At 40.7% G+C, this 21,356-nt stretch overlaps 1 protein-coding gene across 1 annotated transcript in view; it reads left to right on the top strand.

The window, feature by feature from the left end:
* The window catches only part of kdrl (kinase insert domain receptor like), a 42,509-nt gene extending 24,159 nt beyond the window's left edge, over positions 1–18,350 (top strand). The window contains exons 19-30 of the mRNA XM_053428735.1: positions 1,065–1,178; positions 1,381–1,469; positions 1,610–1,763; positions 2,529–2,626; positions 3,281–3,403; positions 3,664–3,775; positions 7,010–7,109; positions 9,456–9,561; positions 11,175–11,299; positions 12,406–12,484; positions 13,239–13,342; positions 15,626–18,350. Of these exons, the coding sequence (XP_053284710.1) occupies positions 1,065–1,178; positions 1,381–1,469; positions 1,610–1,763; positions 2,529–2,626; positions 3,281–3,403; positions 3,664–3,775; positions 7,010–7,109; positions 9,456–9,561; positions 11,175–11,299; positions 12,406–12,484; positions 13,239–13,342; positions 15,626–15,824 (1,403 nt within the window). The 3' untranslated portion in view covers positions 15,825–18,350. The remainder of the gene's footprint in view (positions 1–1,064; positions 1,179–1,380; positions 1,470–1,609; positions 1,764–2,528; positions 2,627–3,280; positions 3,404–3,663; positions 3,776–7,009; positions 7,110–9,455; positions 9,562–11,174; positions 11,300–12,405; positions 12,485–13,238; positions 13,343–15,625) is intronic.
* The last annotated feature ends 3,006 nt before the right edge of the window (positions 18,351–21,356 follow it).

The raw sequence follows: 21,356 nt of genomic DNA, 5'->3' as shown, positions 1-21,356 counted from the left end.
AGACAAACTGAAAACCTTTCAGTGATTGGTGGTATGAGGATGATGTTTCAGAGTTGGTGAAATATTGGGCTGTTGGTTAGATGTATTGGTGACTGTCATGGCATCAATCATGTCTCAGCATAAATCACAAGATCTCAGAGTAACAGACTTTGGCTGTTGTTAGTCATAGGTCAAACTTAATGGAAAGCAGCAGGTCTCCTCAAATCGACCGTGGTTTAACTGGAGACTCCCTGGCTGCTTTAGCTTCTAGCTCATAAATATCGGATTGGTCGGAACAACATTAAACAATCTAAAAAAATCTTGACTTTCTTAGTTCAGGTGGAAGTCATTATATCATAGTTCATTATGTAATGTGAGCACTTTGAGTTATATTTCTCTAATTTTGTTGGCGTTTATCTTTAGGATTTCCTTCATCAAACTGTGCCTCGTATCACTCGGCCTAAAGCAATATTATCATTCTTCCATCATATTTAATGAACTCTCAAAATGAAATTCCCCAGTAATCCACCTAACATGGTTCAGGCTCTTTTTCTTGCTTTCCCCTCAAACCTTTAACACTGTGAAGAATTTTTTCATGTACTTATGTTATTGTTAAACTGAAGGGACACATTCAATTTTAGGGTTGAGGCTCATATTTTTCTGTTTTTAAAGAAATCTGCATTATTAGTTTCATAAGTCCCCATCTGTTTCCAGCAGCGAAAATAAACTGTTTACAAAAGTTTGCTGTAAAAAACATTGCCTCTGGCAACGGAAAAAGAAGACAAAGAATGAACAATAAATAGTTCCTACGGGGTGATTCACAGCAAATGGTATTTTTAAATTGTTTCTCTTTGTATTATTGTAAAACTAATCTGGATAAAGCTGAAAATTCTTCAGGGTAAACAGAACAGCTGATGGATGGATTGTTATTTATTATAATTTACATGAAATGTCAAAATGAGGGATTCTTTTTTAAACAAATGTAAGAGCTTGAAAGAACATTTTATTCATTGTAAAAATGTATATCCTATTTTTCAGGATAGTCAGTGATTCACTGATCAACTATTTTGTTTACATTATTACAGGAGGAGCCACGTCCAATGAGCGGAAAGCTCTGATGTCAGAGTTAAAGATCCTGATCCACATCGGCCATCACCTGAACGTGGTCAACCTGCTGGGAGCCTGCACGAAGCCTGGAGGTGAGCTTTATTACCAAGGATGTTATAAAAGTCATTGATGCAATGGTAGAAAAGAGAAAACATAAGAAAATGACATTTAATTTGCTGTTGTTTCCTATTAAGCTGCCAGTTTAGGGTTCGATTTCCGTCTATCTTTTTTCTCTTTCTTTAATGTGAACCATTGCGTACTTTAGGAATAATCAGAAATGTCTCATCTTAACAGGACCACTGATGATGATCGTGGAGTTCTGCAGGTACGGCAACTTGTCTAACTATTTGAGAAGCAAGAGAGAAGACTTCCTCGTCTACAAGGTGAGTCACGAGCTGCGTGATTTAGAACGCTCGCTTTCTCTTCATTTTAGAAGCAGGCTCAGTATAGTGTCAGCATGGAGGGACTGGTTTACAACCGCCCTTTCAACTCTCATTTACCATGATATATGTGTGCCGGTCAGAGCCAGGACGGTAAGCTGGTGTCATCGGGGTCGTCCTGCCAGCTGAGCGAGCTGATGAAGCGCCGCCTGGAGAGCGTGGCCAGCACCGGAAGCTCCGCCAGCTCCGGGTTCATCGAAGATAAGAGCTACTGCGACTCAGAGGAAGAGGAAGAAGGTAAAGGCCAAGCACGTCTTACTTCCCCTCGACCCCCTCCCCCCCTATGTTTGTCCCTGTTGCTGCATCTCTCCCCTCACCTCTGCTCCACCCCTCCAGCCAAGGAATGAAAGCCCTCCTTAGATTGTTTTCCATCCTCTGATGGGACACTTCCTCCTCCTGTTCAGCAGTACAATCACTACAGCAGGAGCCACTGTCACCCCACTGAGCCTGGGGGAGGCGTCTGTTTATTTCCTGTCCTGACCTGAGCGATTCTCTGTTCTCGCACAGCAGCTCAGGACCGGCACGTTGGCCATGTCGTTTCTCATGTGTTATTTCTGGTTTGATTAGCTGTTTACTCAGGTGGGCCAGTGGAAGCACTCCTTGTGAGTTCCTCTCTCAGACCCCCGACCAGCGCACTGGGTCCATAACCTCACGTTCCACCTGACATCTGAAAAAAGGGGGAATTATAATTAGATTTTTTTATCTTACATCTGCAAAGAATGTTTTAAAAGCAGTGCGTAGGTGGAGACACATACGTGACAGGATGAATTTCCAAGTTGATGTGTTGTAGTCTGGTTCTTTACTTCTGCAGTTTCCTCATGAGAGTTCTCACTGTTTCATCTTATCTGATTGATGTGACAGGTGCGGAGCGCTGTGATTGCGTTTAAAATCATGAGTAGGATTATGTTCTTAAATTTAAAGGCCATATATATATATATATGTCCACGATGAAAAATGCTCCTCACTGGTAAAGCTTTACGATCTTTTCTTTTTTTCTCACAGAATCGGAGGATTTATATAAGAGAGTCTTGACATTGGAAGATTTAATCTGCTACAGTTTCCAAGTCGCTAAGGGGATGGAGTTCTTGGCCTCACGCAAGGTATTCTCTTCTTCCCACAAATCATCTCCTCTACAATGAAAAACACTCTATAAATTATTTTGAGATAATGTTAAAGATAATATTTTTTTTGATTTAAATTTGACCTGACATAGTGAAGGATTACGATGCTAATTCATGTTTAAGTGCTGCTTTTAAACAACCGATGTCCGAAAGGTTGTGAACACTGACATTAATATATGAGTGGTCAAATTTTTTACAGTTATCATGCATGTAGGTCATGTTGAAAGATTCTAAATTGTGAACAAATGACTACACAAAAAATAACCTTGAAAAAACAACGACTGATTTGCTTGTTTTTCTGACTCATATGGTCTCTGACTTCCCGTGTTTTTGAAGTCCAGATCTAATTCATATAAAGCCATTCATAATTTTCGGGGAGACCGGATGGGACTGATTAGAGAATGCAGCCATTGTTGTAAATAACCTCTTATAGACCATTTGTTAGCCTGGATATGGAACACATCATTTTCTATTGTAATATCCCTGATGACTTGACCATGTGTTGCTCCTGCGAGCAGCCATGCCTCAGCACACCGCTTACCTTTGTGAAGTCACTTGCATGCAGAAAACCTGAACTTGTATATGTTGACTTCTCACTGAACAAGATTTTTTTTTCTTCCTTTTTTCCATTAGTGCATCCATCGGGATCTGGCTGCACGAAACATTCTGCTTTCAGAGAACAACGTTGTGAAGATTTGTGACTTTGGACTTGCCAGAGACATCTACAAAGACCCTGATTACGTGCGCAAAGGAGATGTAAGTTTATCAAAGTCTACTGCATCTTACAGACTATGTTTCCAGCAGGGCAGAGAAAATACTCTAATGGAAACAAGTTATCACTCACTAGGCAGAAAAGAAAATTCAGCTATCCTTGGAAAGTGGAGACCAAATAGGTTCAGCTGAATTAAAAGCAGGACCACCTCACATTGTTTAAACCAATTTGACATTAAAATTAGATGTGATTAATAAGTGAGATAAAGCAGTAAATGATCTCTTATCGAATTTTGTTTTCATAGGCCAGACTGCCGCTCAAGTGGATGGCACCTGAGGCCATTTTTGACAAGATCTACACAACCCAGAGTGATGTTTGGTCTTTCGGTGTTCTCATGTGGGAGATCTTCTCTCTGGGTAAGTGTCGTGGCTCAGTTTCATTATACAAGGGAGCAAAGGAACCATGATATGGTGAAAGTGGCTCACACTAGGTCGAATGAAAAGATCCCAAATGATCGGCATCAAAGTCATCAGTCAAAAATCCATTTTATTATAATTTTTAAAACACAGACCTTACAACAAACACAAATATTAGGCACAAGTTGAAACTAGCATAGAATAATATATTTAATATATGTGATTATAATATAAAAAATACTGTATTGGACAAAATATTCTAAGGAAAATAATTGAAATATATACTTCACATTGAGTTTGTTCATGCAGCTCAATCAGACGCTGGTCTCTGAGAGGCTGAGTGTAAAGGGAGCTGTTTCTTGGTGGACTCTCCGTGCCCCCAGCTTGACAGTCTCACCAGATGCACTGTGTTCTAACTGTCTTCCACCACTGTGTAATTGTGCCTTAGGGATAAAGGGCCGGGCCTTATATTGTCCGCCTGAGAAAATCATTTTCACGCCACTCGTGTACAATGCATTAGTGAAGTTTGACTGTGTTTTTTTTTTTAAGTACAGGCATGGGCCATTAAAATGAGAAAACACCTCCTATTTAAGCAATCCGTTTCTTTGCAGCTGGCAACACAAACTCAGTGTAACCAAGCAGCCAGGTCATTGTTAAAGTTGGCCCCCCGCTGTGAAACCACTGCGGCCTTTAAGTCAGCATTGTGCGTGGGTCCGCGATTGCCTGTGCACCATGGCACAGCGCTCACCACACGTTTCTAAAGCGAGACTCAACATGAAATATTGTATGTTGAAATGTCACCATGGGAAGCAAGGGAGACATAAGAGGAGCAAAGCTGGATGTATCGCTATGCTGTACTTTTTGACGGTGCTGCTTTTGAACCGCCGCCATACAGTGTTGTCCCCCTCTGCGTTCCAGGGAAAACTGTGTCGAATCCCATGCGCTTTTAGATGTAAAGCACACTGACGTCATAATGAAACTTTTTTTCTATCCTTATTTTTCATGCTCCCTCTACACCCTCCTCTTCACTCCCGACATATTCTCACCACATTTTTCGATTTAAGAAACACTTACACATCTGGTAGTGTTGGCCGTGACTCAAACGAATAAATCAGGAGACAAAGATACAGAATGACCAAGAAAAATGGCAAAGAAATGAGCTTTGCAATCTGATACCAGTCGGAGGTCAGATGTTTTAAGTAAAACCGAAGTGTGTTTTTCAGATCGCTCTCCGTGAACCAAAAGTGTGTCAGTTCCAGTCTGTGGGTTTCCATATCCAAATCTTGTTAGTAAAGTTTTGATGCCAGAAGTGAAACAGATCCTAGTGGTGTCTGTCACAAAACATATACACTATTATCAATACATATGTCCAAAATAATTTGTCTTATCATGATATAGAAAAGCCAAATGACAGAATATTTTATTTCATCATAAAACACAGATGATAACTTTAGACTTACACTATAATGAGGTATGTCTACAGATATGTGTATAAGGATCTGAGCACATGAGATACAGATGGAGAAAGTTTATATCCACTTCAGTTGCACAAGAACACTTTACATTCCACAACACATGTGTGAAAACTAATCTTAGATATAAAACAGACTGAACATATACACCGGTATACACAGTGTAAAGAAATATATTATGTGTCAGAATATGTACAGTGAATGGATTGCACAGTTGAGAATATATAAGTGACAGTCCATAGTGGTGGTGCACGTAGTTTAACTTGGAGCAGAGCTGGTTGTAAAGTCTTTATTTAGAACCTTGTGTAAATTGTAAAAGTTTAATTTTGATATAAAATATTCCTTAGTAGGATTCAATGCTCCATGATGCTTGCTGTAAGGCGTTTACTACATTTTAAGACAGTTCAAAATCTTGGTTGTCAGGAATCCTCAGTCCACAGTTGGAGTACTGCTTGTGTGTGCACCAGCTGTCATTGTGGTAGTGTCTGCATCGACTGCAAACAAAATTCATGTCGGTATTTTATTATTATATTATATAAGTTATAAAGGGTCTTGATAAGCAGTATTTTCTCATTAGAGTGAAAAGGTTGCACAACACATATCAAAGCTTAAGTTAATAGATCACATACCACAGATTTAGCTCTTTGTTCTCTTTATCTCTTGAGAGTTCTTCATGGTCACTACTTAGCTAAACATGTGGTTTCCTGACGTATTAGCCTGACCACAGAGACGATATTTTATATTGTGTGAGGGAACTCAACCAAGAACACAAAAATATTATTTAAAAAGTTTCCAAAAATGTGTTGATTACTTAGAAGTTGGATTTATTTTCTTAAAACTAACAAAACTGGATATTTGATCTGAGTTGGTTCAGTGTGAGAACGTGTGTTTTCACAGGGCGCCGAGTATGAAGTGGGTTTTGGCTCAAAATTCATATTTCACAACCAACATTAGTTCAAAGGTAAATAAAATTAGCGGTGTTTCCCTTCGGGTTGACGAGTGACACATTTGACATATTATCAATGCAGCGGTCCAACTATAACAATATTACACATATACTCTATATCATGAGTGACCCAAAAATCAGTCATGCTATTGATCTACGGGCACGTTGGGGTTGAGCGTGTCAGTATTCACATTCCAGATGTAAATTGTGTGTAACGTTGAAACATAGTGAAATTGTTCTTTTATTCTTTTCAAGTCACTGTATTGTTTCCTGTAGGTTGTCGGTTCACTCAGGGAAACTATAACATGGTGTTGATGTTTCGTTAAACAAACTTGACTTCTCTTATTTCTCATCCTGACTTTGTATTCCAATGTATTATCACCATTATCAGATTATCCACAGTCATCTTCATACTACTTCATACACAGCAAACTTTAATCATTCCGAAAAACTGGACAATTTGTTTAACTGTTTGGAAAATAACATGAAACCACCGTCTATAAATAATGGCACCATTTGAAACTTCTTCGAAGTCTATTATAATAAACTGGTCAAACTAAACAACTGGTAGTCTCAAGTTTTAACATCACAGGTTCATTATACATACATCATACGGTACCTCATGGCATGGTGGTGCAGCGGTTAGCACCGTCGCCTCACAGCAAGAAGGCTCCTGATTCAAATCCTTTGCTGGGTGGAGTTTGCATTTTCTACTTCCTGTTTACTCATGAACTGTCACCTTTTTTAAGTACGACACAAACTCACCAGTAACGAGACAACTTTGTAATGAACCTCTCCCCTTTTTTCCTCTACCAGGTGCGTCCCCGTACCCTGGTGTGCAAATTGATGAAGAGTTTTGCTGCAGATTGAAAGACGGGACAAGGATGAGAGCGCCAGAATACTCTTCCACTGAAATGTGAGCAATTCTGTTAGATGTACTTTTAACCTGTAAAATTTAGGTTAGCAATTTTTTTTTCTCAAAAATGTCAGCTGTAGTTCCATCATATTCCACTGATCAATACTTTTATGGGATTGTCCTACAGCGAGAAAGAGAGGTTTTCTTTTTCTCGGCCAGTTGCAGCTTCAGCAGCATGTTCTCCTTATGAAGGCCAAGAAAGTAGAAGCAGCGAGTCAAAACCGCCCCTATCGATATACAACTGAGAGAGGGCATTGTTTCTCTTTGGTAGAATCCGAAGGTCAGGGGTGGCTGATAAGAATCACGGGTAACCCTACTCTGAAATGTTGCAAGAAGAAACAGTTGCTACTGATTAGCTCGGCAGGGGCAAACTTTAAGCTCTGGAGCCTTTGCTGATGGACAACGCTGCAGCTGTAACTGAGCCATAGGTTTCCACAATGAGAAGAGTCACAGTCTGGAGACGTTTTTCTGCTGGTGGATGGAGCAAGTACAGAGAGTCCTCTTCTTTTGGCGTCAGTGATGCAGCTACACTTTGTAATAGGAATACTTTGGCTCTTCTGTAATGTGTGCAGCCGATCCAGATCCAGCAATCACAGTCTGCGCTCTCTGAGTCTCACTCTAACATATGTGCATATGTTGAGTCTGGTTTCAATTTAAAATGAATCGTATAGTCAAACTTCACAAATCTTATTTGTTTTGAAAGCATAATTCTGCACTTCTGCTTAATAATGATGTGGCAACAAAAAGGTCGAGGGTTTTATGGCAACGTGTGCCAAGTTAAGCTAACTGAATGAATTTATCAGCTCCGCGAAGGAGATGATGATTGGAGATGATGCACAAAATCTAATCCAGACTTTAAGTTTCAGTCGGTGCATAAGATCTGTAGATGCAGACTCGATGGTGCCAAGAATCTTTCGTACTTTCCGTCTTGGTTCAGGCTGTCCATTGATGAAAACACAGAATGCCAGAAAGGATATTTTGCCGAGGACTTTGAGGGCTGCCTCTGATTTAAAGCTCAGATAAAACCCGCTGATATCAGTTTAAACGGGATGCACACTAATGCACTCAGAGTCGGTGGGGTGAGATCTGCTGCACCCCTCGAGAGGTCTGCAGTCGATCACGAACGTCTTTAAGCTCAAGTTTTGACGCCTTGACCCCGACCACCAAGTTATAATATATGAATGATGAAAAGCATGTGAGGCTGCAGGCAGTGTTGAGCAATTAATTTCTGGCTCCGCAGCACAGAATCGTCAGGAATGTAGCGGATGCAGCTCAGTGAGTGGGAAGACAATAAAAAAGGATGCTCACTTCCCATCCTTCCACAGTTGCCCAACTGGACAAAAGTAGCTCAGTTGTACAGAATCTTGCCCCCCCCCCCCCCCCCCCCCCTACTAAAAAACACCACACTCCCTGAAGACCCAAACATGCGGAGGCAGGCTATTTATTCTCATTACGGGACCGGCAGGAAATGTGGTTTAAATTGTACAGTCATACAATGTGTCTACTTCCCCCCCTGACTGATATGCATAAAGGCTGTGATCATACTCTCCACATCCTGTCACAGTAAGGAGGGCTACCACCTGGGCGACTGTACTCCAAACTCATTAACATGAGAATCGCAGCTTCTTTCAGCCGGGGCCTTACAACACTGAGAAGACAATGCACGCAGATGGAGAGGACGGTGGGGGTGGTCAGTACAGAAGCAACAGACCATCTGCCTTTACAAGTCCTCAAATTATACTTGCATAAAACTTAAGATTTCTGTGGGGAGAGAGGTGGCTGCTGCAACAGAAACAGGACGGGGCTCCATCACCACCCGATGCCAGTCTGTGAGATGCTGTGAAGGCAACTCAAACAGCTGCCACGGTGCTCTGTTGCTAAATTCCCAAATTCCTCCACAAAATGAGACAGACGACTGGGATGGAAACTCCCATAAAGGCTCTGAGTCTTCCCACATGGGCAGAGACGCTGACAGCCTGTCAGAGACCCGAGCGGGGCTGCTTTCTCTCACTGGTGCTCACGCCCGAGACCAGGTGAGAATCAGATACAACCACAGAGTCTCAGGACCACCTAAAAACAGAGAACAGAACATGAACAAACGCTCTAGATGACACTGGAGTTCGAGGTGACACATATTCATTAGTTACTCAATTCATAGGGATTTGTTTACTGAAGGTGAAAAGACAAATTCTGAGCTAGCTGTGTTTCCACTTTTCAGTTTTGTCACATTTTACATTACGACAACACAAATGTACAATCTGTTGTTCTCCACATTAAGTGAGTGAACTTACAGATTGCTGGAATTGTATCACAGCGATTGCTCAGTGGTGTCTTCTCTACCTGCAGATACCAGACCATGTTGGACTGCTGGCACGGGGAGCCACAGGGGCGACCCACCTTCATTGAGCTGGTGGAAAGCCTGGGAGACCTGCTTCAGGCCAGTGTCCAGCAGGTATGATTAAATGTTATTACTCAAATATTATGCATTGTTTAACTTTCATGGTCAACAGTCCATCAGTATCATAGGTCTGTGTCAAAAATGGCAGGAATGTAGAGTTTATTATCATCAGCTGTTGAGCCCTGGTGTGAAATCAAATAGAAGGTTTATGGTGGAATCATTTTCTCTTACTTAAAGTATTGAAATAAATGTTTAACTTTAAACCCTCACATACTACTACATTCGTAATATTAGTTTCTAGCTCTGCAGAGTGACCATACGTCCTGCAGCCTGGAGAAGATCCAAAGGGGAAGAAATACTCAGCAAAAACCCTCGGCTGCTTTTAAAATGGCAAAACTTCACAAGAGGAACCAAACTTCAAAACATATGGAAAAACCATGTAATAATTCAAGTGACACGAGATAACATGATCTGGGATGAATTATGTTGTTGGGAGTTCGCTGATCTTACGAGGCTGTCGGACGGCTTAAGAGGTATTCGTCACTTATCAGGCAACTACAAATTTCCACATGAGGAAAATCACTGCATTTTTGTTTAATGCAAACATTACACTGCAAGAAAGTATTTACATATAAATATGCACAGAAACATTTCAACATTAAATTCACTTTCTGGGTAGTGTGTGTGACAGGAGTGGATCTAAGCAGATTCACTCTGAACACATGGCTCACGTGTTGCTACTCTTTTTAACTGCAGCTGTTTGTCAAATGGTGTTGAATCTTACTGCTGCCAGTGAGTTCTTTCTGTTTGTTCACCACGTTTTGTACTGGGTCACATTTGAACTTTACTGTCCCTGAGTCCCGTTCAGAAAAAATATATAAAATGTAACAACTCTAGATTAAAATGTCTGAAAACCATCGGACCTATTTTATGCCTTATTGATTTATCCATATTGTATTTTTCACTTGTAATGATCACGATTAAATACATTTTTGAACGTTAATACATCACCTCATCCGTGAACATGATTTACAGCTGATCCAACGCGGCTTCACGCCATCATCAAACTAGGCCTTTTGTTATTGTTTTGATTGAGAGACCCCTTGCAGCCCAAGGGACATTTTGAACAATTAATAGTTGATATCTTAATAACTTTTTTCTAATGAATGTCAAAGGGTTTTTGATTGTCTGTTTTGGATCAAGTCGAACCTTCAAATGTGATCTGAAAGTGATTAATGGCCCGGTACAGTGTAACCTAACCAGGGACTGACTATTAAAGCAGCAGGATCTGATTTTTGTTGAAAGAAAAATAGGGTGTTACTGAGGTCGATGCAGGAAATTAAATAAAGTGGAACACATGCTGCTTTACAAATGAGTCTGTAACAGTTTCCTACATAAGAAAAAGTCCGGCCTGGAACAGTTGAGGGCTTTGACTCTCATTACTAAGGCTAATGTTACAGTGTGACAGACTCTAACACCATCACCATAGGATTACTCTGTGTGACCTTAGTTTCTTTGGCTGCTCGCCACAGCCTGGGGATGTGTGTTTATGTATCATGCACGCAATATCACTCTACTTCAATTAAACCCCTTGTCTCTCTTTAATTTGCATCGTATAAGTATGAGGCTGTAGTCTGAGATGTTCTGTCTGTGTTTGGTTGATTTAGGAGGGGAAGCACTATATACCCATCAACACAGCCCTGCTGGGTAAGATGGGAGACCCCTCCACCACAGCGCCATCAGAGGAGACACCCACGCGACCCAGCTCCCACTGTGACTCAGGGAGCAGCTGGTGAGAACATGGATTCTTCTTCTGTGGTTTACATAACAGACGCCTGAAATTCCTGTGAACACGAAGAGAGGATATTATTTTGTCTCGTCTTCCAGGGCTGAGTCATGTTTTTAGCCACACTAGCGACGGGTCTCCTTGTATGGAGACGTCAGTTGTGTTTGTTAGTCCATCACTCGGCTCCAGACTGAAATAATTTCACAACTAGCTGATGTATTGTCATGACATTTGCTCCAGGTACCAGAGGCTCCCAGATAATGAATCCTAACGACTTGGTGATTCGCAGGCTTCTCCTGTTACAAGTTTTCACTGAAAAGATGAAAGATCAACTTCCACTAGTTGGATTTCATACATATCATAGACTGTATACAATTATGGATGACATGACAGCTCCCCAAAAGGGAAGCCAAATCGTCTGAATCCTCCTCTAGAAGAAACTAAAAAGTTAAGGAACACACATAACACATTTTCTCTAAAATGTAATTTTAGTTAGTTCTTATCACGTGTCTTATCACTTTGGCCAACCTATAACTTTTCAACTCTAATCATTGTCAGCCAAAAATGTTTTGTGTCAGTAAGAGCATTTTAGCATTTAGCATACATATTAGCATTAGCTCATTAGCATCTCTGTGTCTAAGTACAGCACCAGGCCTGATTGGCACATGATAAGAAATATACTCCAGGGAACTCCATGGTCACAGCGCTTTCAATATTGTGGATCCTTTGAGGAATTTCCCCAAAAACCATAGAGTCAGCTTCAAGATTTATGTGCACTTAAAACAATATTTTTTAAAGCTTTGGGTTTTCACAAGTCCTCCTAGTGTTTATTGAGGAAGTGTTGAAAAGCAGTAATGACAGTTACCTCTTAAGCTAAATTAAGCAGTAGTTTTAGCCTCCAAGTGTTGAAATACAAAGTAAACAATATGTGTTTTCAAAGTACAATGTCACAGGCTCTTCACATTGTTGATCTTAGTGATTAAGTTCCTGTGGTTTCTTTGTTTTTGTTGAACTTTGCCGTTTTGCTTCAGCATAATTGAATGATTCTCTGAACAGAAACAGATCATTTCAAGATATTTTAGACACTTAACACTGGAAATATTTTTTTCCAGGAACATCAAGATCCGTCCTGCTAGTGTGAAAACGTTTGACGAGGTCACCATGGAGGATGGGACAAATGAGAACCATGAGGTGAGTTATTACACCAGAGGCAGACACACAATATTCACCTCCACTGTTCCTAAAACAAGCGAGTTAGGTAACAGACCTTTGATTTAAAACTCCATGTCAGATCATAAATCATATATTTGGCTCAATTGTACAAGATGATATCAGAGTTAAAGTTTTCATATACGTGGTTTATTAGCTAAGTATTTTCACAGCTGTCATGTCACATGGAGTCCCACAAGGCTTAATACTTGGCTGCATTTTATTCAGTTTTATCTGCTTTCTCTTGGCCGTGTTATTTGTAACCTCGACATTGTTATTACCAGTGTTACACCAAAAACACACAGCCGTTTGTTTCAGTCCTAAAATCATTATTCCCTGCAATGCTGCCCAGCAACTATAAAAAACTGGATGCTAGTTTACCTTCCTGCATCTGATTCCTCTGATGGGTCTTCATCAAATTTCTAACAGAATCAACCCTCATCAGTCTGGATTCATGTTTAAGCTTCACACCACCTGTATAGACATTTTCATAACTTGTTTCTTCAATTGGTTTTATGTTGTTCTGTATGTTTTGCTCAATATAACAATGCTTGACCAATTATTTTATTTCATGTGCACCAGTTAAGCATTTTGTAACTCTGCTTGTTGAAAAATATAGATAACTGGCTTACTGACATTCATATATTAGTTATTTGTTCACTTCAGATAATAAAGAATAAAAGATTTTGTTTTAATTATCCCTTCTCTGTCTTTCCATCATCATCATCATCATCAGGGCGGGCAGTCAGACAGCGGGATGGGCCTCTCATCTGACAACATGAAGACACTGAAGCGTCTCGAATCGCTGGCTGGTCGACCACTGAGCATCATGGCTCTTGCGTACGTAGACCACACCGCGCAGCACTACACCCCACATTCCCAGCAGGTCACCAAAAACAAAACACTGGAAGGGACTGCAAAATACCTGCATGGAAACCTCCCCACTGAGCTGGAATGTAGACGCTATAACTGTCATACAACACACACTCAAGTTTCTTCTGTCTTAAAAAGAAGTCAGCGGCCAGTTTTCCCCTTTGTGTGAAGAAAGCATGCGTGAGGGACAGACGCACAAAGGGGAAGTGGGAGGGAAAAAGGCTTGAAGGTGACAAACTGAAGGACTGAGCACAAAAGCAGAGCGGCTGCGTCACTTGAGGGCTGGGCTGTTTTAAAAGTGCACACTAAAACCTCTTTGTTTTCACCAGAAGAGCCCTGAATACGATACCTCCCAGACTGACTTAACTTATGACGCATGGCCGTCCTCTTCAGTCCAGGACTATGTTACAAACACATTTAATCTCAAAAAGAGTGATGCAGACGATATGTTCTCCAAAACCCTGCAGAGCATTTGATGACTTTAAGATGTGGATCCTGTCGGGGTGAGAATATAGAACTGTAAAAGTTTAAAAAAAACACTGAGACAATATGTTCTCACTTAAGGTGGTATTCAAGGATAAAGTCAAATCTGAATCACCTTTCTGTAAATCTTTTTCTCATTATGGTCTTACCACATAATGAGTTTACAGCAGCTCAGTCGCAAGGTTAATTTACGCGGTCAAACACATGTACACAGCAATCACACTTCAAACTGTCTAGTCCTAACGTACTGTACCCTGCACAGTAGCAGACACTACTATGACTATTAATGTGTTCACCTTACATTTAAAAACACCCACCCTCACTGTCTGTTTGATCAATACGGGAAGTTGAGGTGTCCAGGACGCATCCTAGGTCCGTTTGTGGCATCAGGACGTCGGCGTGGCAGAAAGAGTCAAGCCAGGCATGCAGAGAATGATCGAGGCCAGGACTTCCTCGCTGGGCAACCACTCAATCACTGGCACCTTTGAACTTTACGAGGGCCTCCCCTGTTAGCTATGGATCTTTTGTGCAGCTCAAGTCCACCTGTTGCTCCCTCTGGCTTCACCACTCCTCTAACCTGCCCTCCTTATTTAAGTATAGCACACACACAACTTCAATTCAGCAGACATTGAACATTATGCTGAGGAAGTTGCCCAAACAAAGATTTTTTTTTTTTTTTTTAATGCAAAATTTCAAAATTTGTTGAAAAAGACCAACAATATTTATTTATACATTTACATGAAACAAAAAGACAGTCACATTTGACTTTTACTGAGTAGAAGGGATTTTTTTGCTCTGACTCATTTGGTTTCCCAATGCCCATTTCCCAATCGTCGCCTGTGTCAAGCTTGGTATTGGCAAAACAACACTGGACTATTGTTTGGTGTTTTCGATGCCTTGTATACCAGGTAGTTCAGTCATCGGGATGGCATTCCAGTTCAGCGGCATCACTTCCGCCTGCTGGGCTCTGACCCTTTGGCCTCCAGAGAGAAGCTCGGGAAGCCCTTGGCAACCTCCATAGACAATAAGAGGCAATTACTCATATTCTGAGCCTCAAATGAAGCAGAAGAACTGGGGATGATTGATTACATCATACATGAATGAGGAAAGGTTTGTGCGATTGTACAGCTTCACAAGGGGCCACTTCTTAAATCAGAAATATCAAGCAGGCCTCTTTTGTGAGAGGAGTCAAGTCAAGTTATCGTGAAGAAAACAAACCGTTCACGAAAGAGAAGCTTGATGTTGTTCCCAGTACGTCACAGCTGGTAGTTAACCAGTCACTCAGCGTTTCTAATGAAGTGTTATTTCATCATAATCATTTCAAAGATGCTGCAAAAATGTATAAAATTACGCACTAGAAATTTGAAAATGTTTTTTAAAAAAGGCTCTGAGGCAGATTGGAATCCAGCATAATTTCTCAGGATTTCAACCATTACTCCTAGTTTGCAATCAGCTCCTAACATCTTGTCCAAGTCAGATGATTTGTCCATTATCCACTTATAGAAGTTTGTTCTTTAAAGGTGGTTATTTGTACTCAAGCTTTTATTTTCATATAAGATAACTTATAGAGAAACCAATTATTTTCCTGTCCATGATATTTTGTTTTAAGAAGCTGACACCAGAGAGTATTTAGCTTTTTGCTTAATTATTGTTGCAGTCTTGTTGCAGAGAAATTTTATTTTGTGTTTTTAGAAGCACGATGATGACCTGGTTATGTTTTTATGTACATGAATCAGTTATATGTATTTTCTCTCTCTGTGTTTTCAGGATGAAGGCAGTAAGTAAGAGTAAAGAATCTGTGCTGTGTGACCCAGAGAAGGAGAAGTACCCCCCCACTGTTCCCTCTCTGGACTTCGGCATGAACGACTCGGTGCTGGACGACTCAGCCCTGGACGTCGGCCTGGAGTGTCACAGCCCGCCGCCCGACTACAACTATGTGGTGCGCTACTCCACCCCACCTGTCTAACCTCCAGCTCTTCCCCTCGGCAGCCTGAAGGCCATCGCGTTGTTCTCCTTTGTTTGGACTCTTATCTCCGGACTGTCCTGCGGCAGCATCTGAGAGGAAAGCCCCACACGAGGTTCCCTCTTAGAACGGACGCTCTGAAACCGCTCATGAATCTACTCGACTGTTACTTCTGCATCTTCTAAATTCTGGAGCTTCCACTGTGCAACAAAAGAAAAACCTGTAGAAGTTGATTCAGACATTAGGCCGACCCTAAAGCTGCTGGTCCGTTCCACGCTCACTGTGATTTGTCAAACAGCTGAAAGCAGGCTCAGGTATTTCTTTTATCTACTGTGAAAACAAAACGCGATGATTCCACCTTCACCACAGATCTTTACAAACTACATTAAACAATAACTCCCAGAAAAGAAAGGAGAAATGATAGCTGAGACTTTTATATATTTTTTTATAATTTGTACTGGGAAAAAAACTGTTAAGTAAAGAGGCTCTTTATGAGGTGCAGCTATTTTTTCATAGGATCTTGGCTAAAGTCAGTAAAAAGCAATATGAATAATTAAATAATGATAAATTGTGACAAATATAAATATATCAGCTCTATGAACTCAGGTTGGCTCACAGTGACAGAGGAGAGGACTGCTCTGTCATGTGGTGGTGGAGGATTTCTTAAGATATAGGAAATCACAGGTTAATGGAGGAAACAGGGTAAAGCTGAGATTCAACAATATATTCAGATTCCTTCTGCCCCAGATCTGGTGTTGAAGAAACTCAAGTTTTTGTTTTTTTGTTTGGTTGAACTAAAAAGAGCGAAGGAAACCAGATGTGTTTATATTTATTTTGTATAAACTCAGTTGGAAAAACAGAACAAAACTTAATAGAAACGGTTTCTTTAGAAAGCATTAGTGAAATAAACTGTGTATTTATTTAGTAAACACTGTCACTTAGTGTTCACATAGATTCAGATATAAGACCAGTCTTCTTAACTCTAACTCCACACGTACATGCTGTCTGTGCTGCTGTATAAACTGATATTAAAGCTGAGGGAATCTGCTTCTGGAGGAAACACACGTGTGAGTTTTCTCCGTCCTCCCTCTTGTGCTGAGTGTTAGTTAAAGCTTGCAGGGCAGGCTACAACGACTCTGCATGTGTGTGAAGTTCTGTTCCTCTCCACAGTTTTATTATCTGTTCATCTCCATGTTTGAGCAACATTTCAGGCTGATTATTCGTGATGCACGAAGTATTGTGTGTAAACTGTGGACCAAACCTTCACTCAAGCTCATGTGTCGCTGCACACACACCCTGTAGAGAAGCAGTTAGCTCGTAGTCAATGACCTGGTTTTAACATCCGGCCTGAGTGATCCAGTCACAAGTGGTCAGCACTAAGTTCAGGTGTGAACACACCCAGATAAGATCTGAATGCATCCTGAGATCCGATCACTCGAACCACAATCCGAGGTGGTCTGGGAAACATTTGGCCACATTCTTCTCACTGTGTGAACGCAGATGCTTCATGGGTCACGTGTAGGACGGCTTACTCAGCTGAGTTCCTCTAACAGTTTCATAATGAATCCAACTTGGTTTTACGCCTCTTACCGTCCATGCACTGATGTGTTTGTTACCGCAATGTTAACACATCGACAAATATTTCTTCATAGAATATCTTCCCACGACATCGATTCAGTCCCTCCTGACTCTGTGAATCTCTCTCTGTGACTCAGGTCCACACACAGACATTGTCATCGGCCACATCTGTAAAGTTTTGAACTTTGTAGACTCAAATTACCCATGTCATTATTTGTATATAGAGCGACTGACTAAGATTCGATCACAAGCAGGAGACATATTCAGGACGCTTCTTTTGTAAATACCACTAGTTAACAGGCAAACTCAATTTATGTCTATTTGTGATCATATCTCTCAGGACGAATGTTAATACCGGGTGTGAACAGGGCCTTTGATGACTGAAGCAAAGTGTAAAGTGGATATTTTGAATCCAGAGTGATGTTTTTATTTGTGGAACCAATTTGTTTAGGATTGTGGACAGGAAGTGATGATGCACTGATACTTTATATCAAGTATAATGTTTTTTTTTGTATTCTAAAGCTATATTATTATGAAACAGTGTTGAGGGTCACATTTTATGAAGATTTCTGATTTTTATTTTGCATTTTTATTTAACTCTTAACTCTAGTGCTTAGTAGGAAATTAATGTTCACTGTACTTATTGTGTTATTTCCCGCCTAACATCGTCATGTTCACTTATTATAACCCAGTCTTTTTAATTTTAGTTACTCCTCTCACAATAACAACCTTAATGCAAAGATAAATTATTAGTATTTGGATTTTGTTGCTTTTTATATATATATCACAATGAGTAATGATTCCTGCAGCAGCTCAAACATCAACGTAGCTTCTTCTGTTTTGTTCATGTACTGTTAACAAGTTAGTTTGAATGAAAGTGATGTTCCCTGACACTGTTAACTGAGCATATGAAGTAAATAAATGAATAAAGATTTATATATTTATACATTACCAGACGTCTTGACGCATAATTGTGTGAATACAAACATACATATTGTTATACCAGTGACCAAACGTCCTTGAGGATCCCCTTACTTTTTCTCTAGCGCCACCCTGAGGATCACATTTGAAGTTAAAAGTCTTGACAGCCATTAGATGGATTAAGTTGCATTTTCAGGCAGATATTCATTGTATTTTTTAACCTAGATTTAGGCCAAAGATTAAACTTAGCCATAACTTTGATTTATCTGTTTATCAGTTTTCTTTGCAATGACCACTACAGCCTCACAAAGCTGATGGGCGTAGACTCTTTTTGATGTGTTACCGTGTTCTGACCCGTTTTTTTAATGAATTGAAGAGTCGTATGCGCAGCCTGATATTCTTCAGCCAGCCATTTCAAGTGAGTTCAAACATAACTCAATAGCAGCTTCTATAAAAACTCCGAGTGTGACTGATGACAAACTTGAAATCAGTGAACTGTGATGCACACCAATGATCCCCCAATGTTCCTGGTTAGTGATTCTTTGTTCTCTGTGGAGCCGCCGTGGCTCAGCTAGACGGAGGGTCATCCACTAACCAAAAGGTCGGTGGTTTGATCCTTGGGCTCCACCAGTTCACATTCCCAAATATATGATGGCTGTGCTGACAGTCTATGATAGAAAAGGTGCGTTGTGAATGTGGTCTTTGAGTGAATAAAAAAACTATAAATACTGTCAATATATTTTTTAAGTCAAAACTGTTAAAGTTAAACCAGTGTCAATTTACAAGCCCTTATCACAGATTTGAAGTGGTGAAAAATTCCAGTTGTTCACAATAAAGACTCGAGCGGCACCTCGGCAAGAACCCAACAGTCATGAAACCACATTTAAATTCAGTAGATCCAGATTTTTATTGTATCTGGACCAAATTACAGACACCCATAAATATCAATCCGTCACATAAATAAAGCAGATTGTTTTCATCAAGAGCTATGAATTACTTTCTGACAAATCAACTGAAAAGCCGAAAATCTCACAACGTTAAAGAAAGTGAAAAAAAACGTGGATCCTGGATCCGAATCTGTGCAATTTTCAAATGAGTTTTTTCTAATTTGTTTCATAGCATCCCTCCAGCAGCTTTTGCCGAATGCTGCTATCTAACAAAAACGCAAATGTAAATATAACCTAAAGAAAAGTGGGAACATTTTAATAATTTGTAATAATTAAGAAAATGTGTTTTTTATCCCTCTCATTTCTGCAAATCATCTCGTGACCATTCAGATTTATCTTGCAGCCCCTGTGAGGGTCCCGACCTGCATGTTGGGAGCACACTAACATTTGACTTGATTATCCCCACTTGGGTTCTCAGTCCTAAATGAACAGGTCTGTTTAGATTGGACTGTGCCATCGGTGTTTGGCCCCTCTGCTGCTCCTTGGACGCTGAGAGACTCACTTCCTCACCAGGACACGGTGTCGGCAGCATGTCTGTTCACCGGGACAAACCCCGTCCAACAAGTGGGGAAGGAAGGAACTTTTAATCATCCTGGTCACGACCGGGGGACGCCACACACCGGGCTTCCTATGGGAGCGTAAGGCCTTCTGCTTACTGGCAGTGGGTGTGGTCCTCACGCCATGAGACAGGTCGGGCCTTGACCGTCTCCATGTGTCCTCACAAGATTTACTGTGTTTACCGGGAGCTGGGTGCCCGACATTACACCCACACACATATCAACAACCCCCGATGTGGACTATTTCTAGAATGTGAGACACAAACAAACAAGGGAAGGATGTCGGAGGGGAAGGGTATTCTTCACTGTCATGTTTTTTTTCTTCTCGGTAACAAACAGTCCTGTGAATCTGCACCTACACACAGTATTTTTCCATTCAGGCGGAAGTATGACCTTGATACTTCACCTCTCAAGAAACTCTGTATAAAGATGCATTAATAAATTCAAATCTGAATTAAATACGAGTTCAAGATCTGTATGAAATACAAATATCCTTGACATCAAAGATAACATTTAAGTCTTTATAGCTCAAACAGTCAGACAAGGAATAAATTCGGAACTATATTTTTTAACATAAAAAAAGGGTCATGCATATTAAACATAAGTAGAGTGTATTCATACGGTGATAATTGTTATTATTATTATTATTAGTGCTGTTATCATTGCCGACCATTACAATTAGTAATATCATTACATCTATAAGTATCTTTATTATTATTATTGTTATAACAACCCGTCTGACAGTGGTTTAAATATTAGTCCCAGAGGTTAATTGTTAGCCGACTGTCATCTAGCTGTTAGTCAGGACTTATCTCCACTCACAGTGGGAGAAACTATGTGATTCATTACCGTCCAGTTTGTAGTCAGCACCACACCCTCTGTGCCGCCTGCTTGTTTCACTCATTTACAGTAACAGTTGCATGTATGACCCCCCCCCCCCCCCCCCCCCCCTCTTCTTAAAAGTTTCCAAGGCCTTCTTACCCAAAGCTGCACATTACTCCATTAATCACTCAAAAAGAGGTGGGAATTCAGCGAATATGAGTAGCTTGAAGTCCTATCATGTACTGATTGGAGGACAAAACAGGACAAATGTCCCCCCCCCCCCCCCCCCCTCCCCATATAAACAGCCTCACAATGCTGTTCCCAGACCCCTGCCCAAGAAGGTGACTGGTGAGCCACAGCCAAGCCTCTCATTACAGAACAATGAGCCGGATACTGTCCCTGCTGAATTCCTCACGTCAGGCCACCGTTAACAAGCAGAGTGAAGGGTCAAGTCAACAACATCTACACATTAATAAAGACGTCTATGAAAGCTTTCAGCTCCACTGTGTTTCAAAAACAACAGACTGTGAAAGTTTTTTACAGTAGCTAGAGTAACTGTAATGTTCACGGGTCAGTTCTGACTGAGGGATGGTTGGTCGGTCGGTTGGTCGGTTCGTTGGTTGGTTGGTGGTTAGTTGGTTGGTTGGTTGGTTGCTAAGATGGTTGGTTGGTTGGTTGGCTAGATGGTTAGTTTGTTGATTGGTTGGTTG

This window comes from Pleuronectes platessa, chromosome 8, assembly GCF_947347685.1.
Source record: "Pleuronectes platessa chromosome 8, fPlePla1.1, whole genome shotgun sequence".
In the NCBI taxonomy this organism is placed as follows: domain Eukaryota; kingdom Metazoa; phylum Chordata; class Actinopteri; order Pleuronectiformes; family Pleuronectidae; genus Pleuronectes; species Pleuronectes platessa.
The sequence above is the reverse complement of the archived record's forward strand: the minus strand, read 5'-3'. Positions and strand labels throughout refer to the sequence as shown.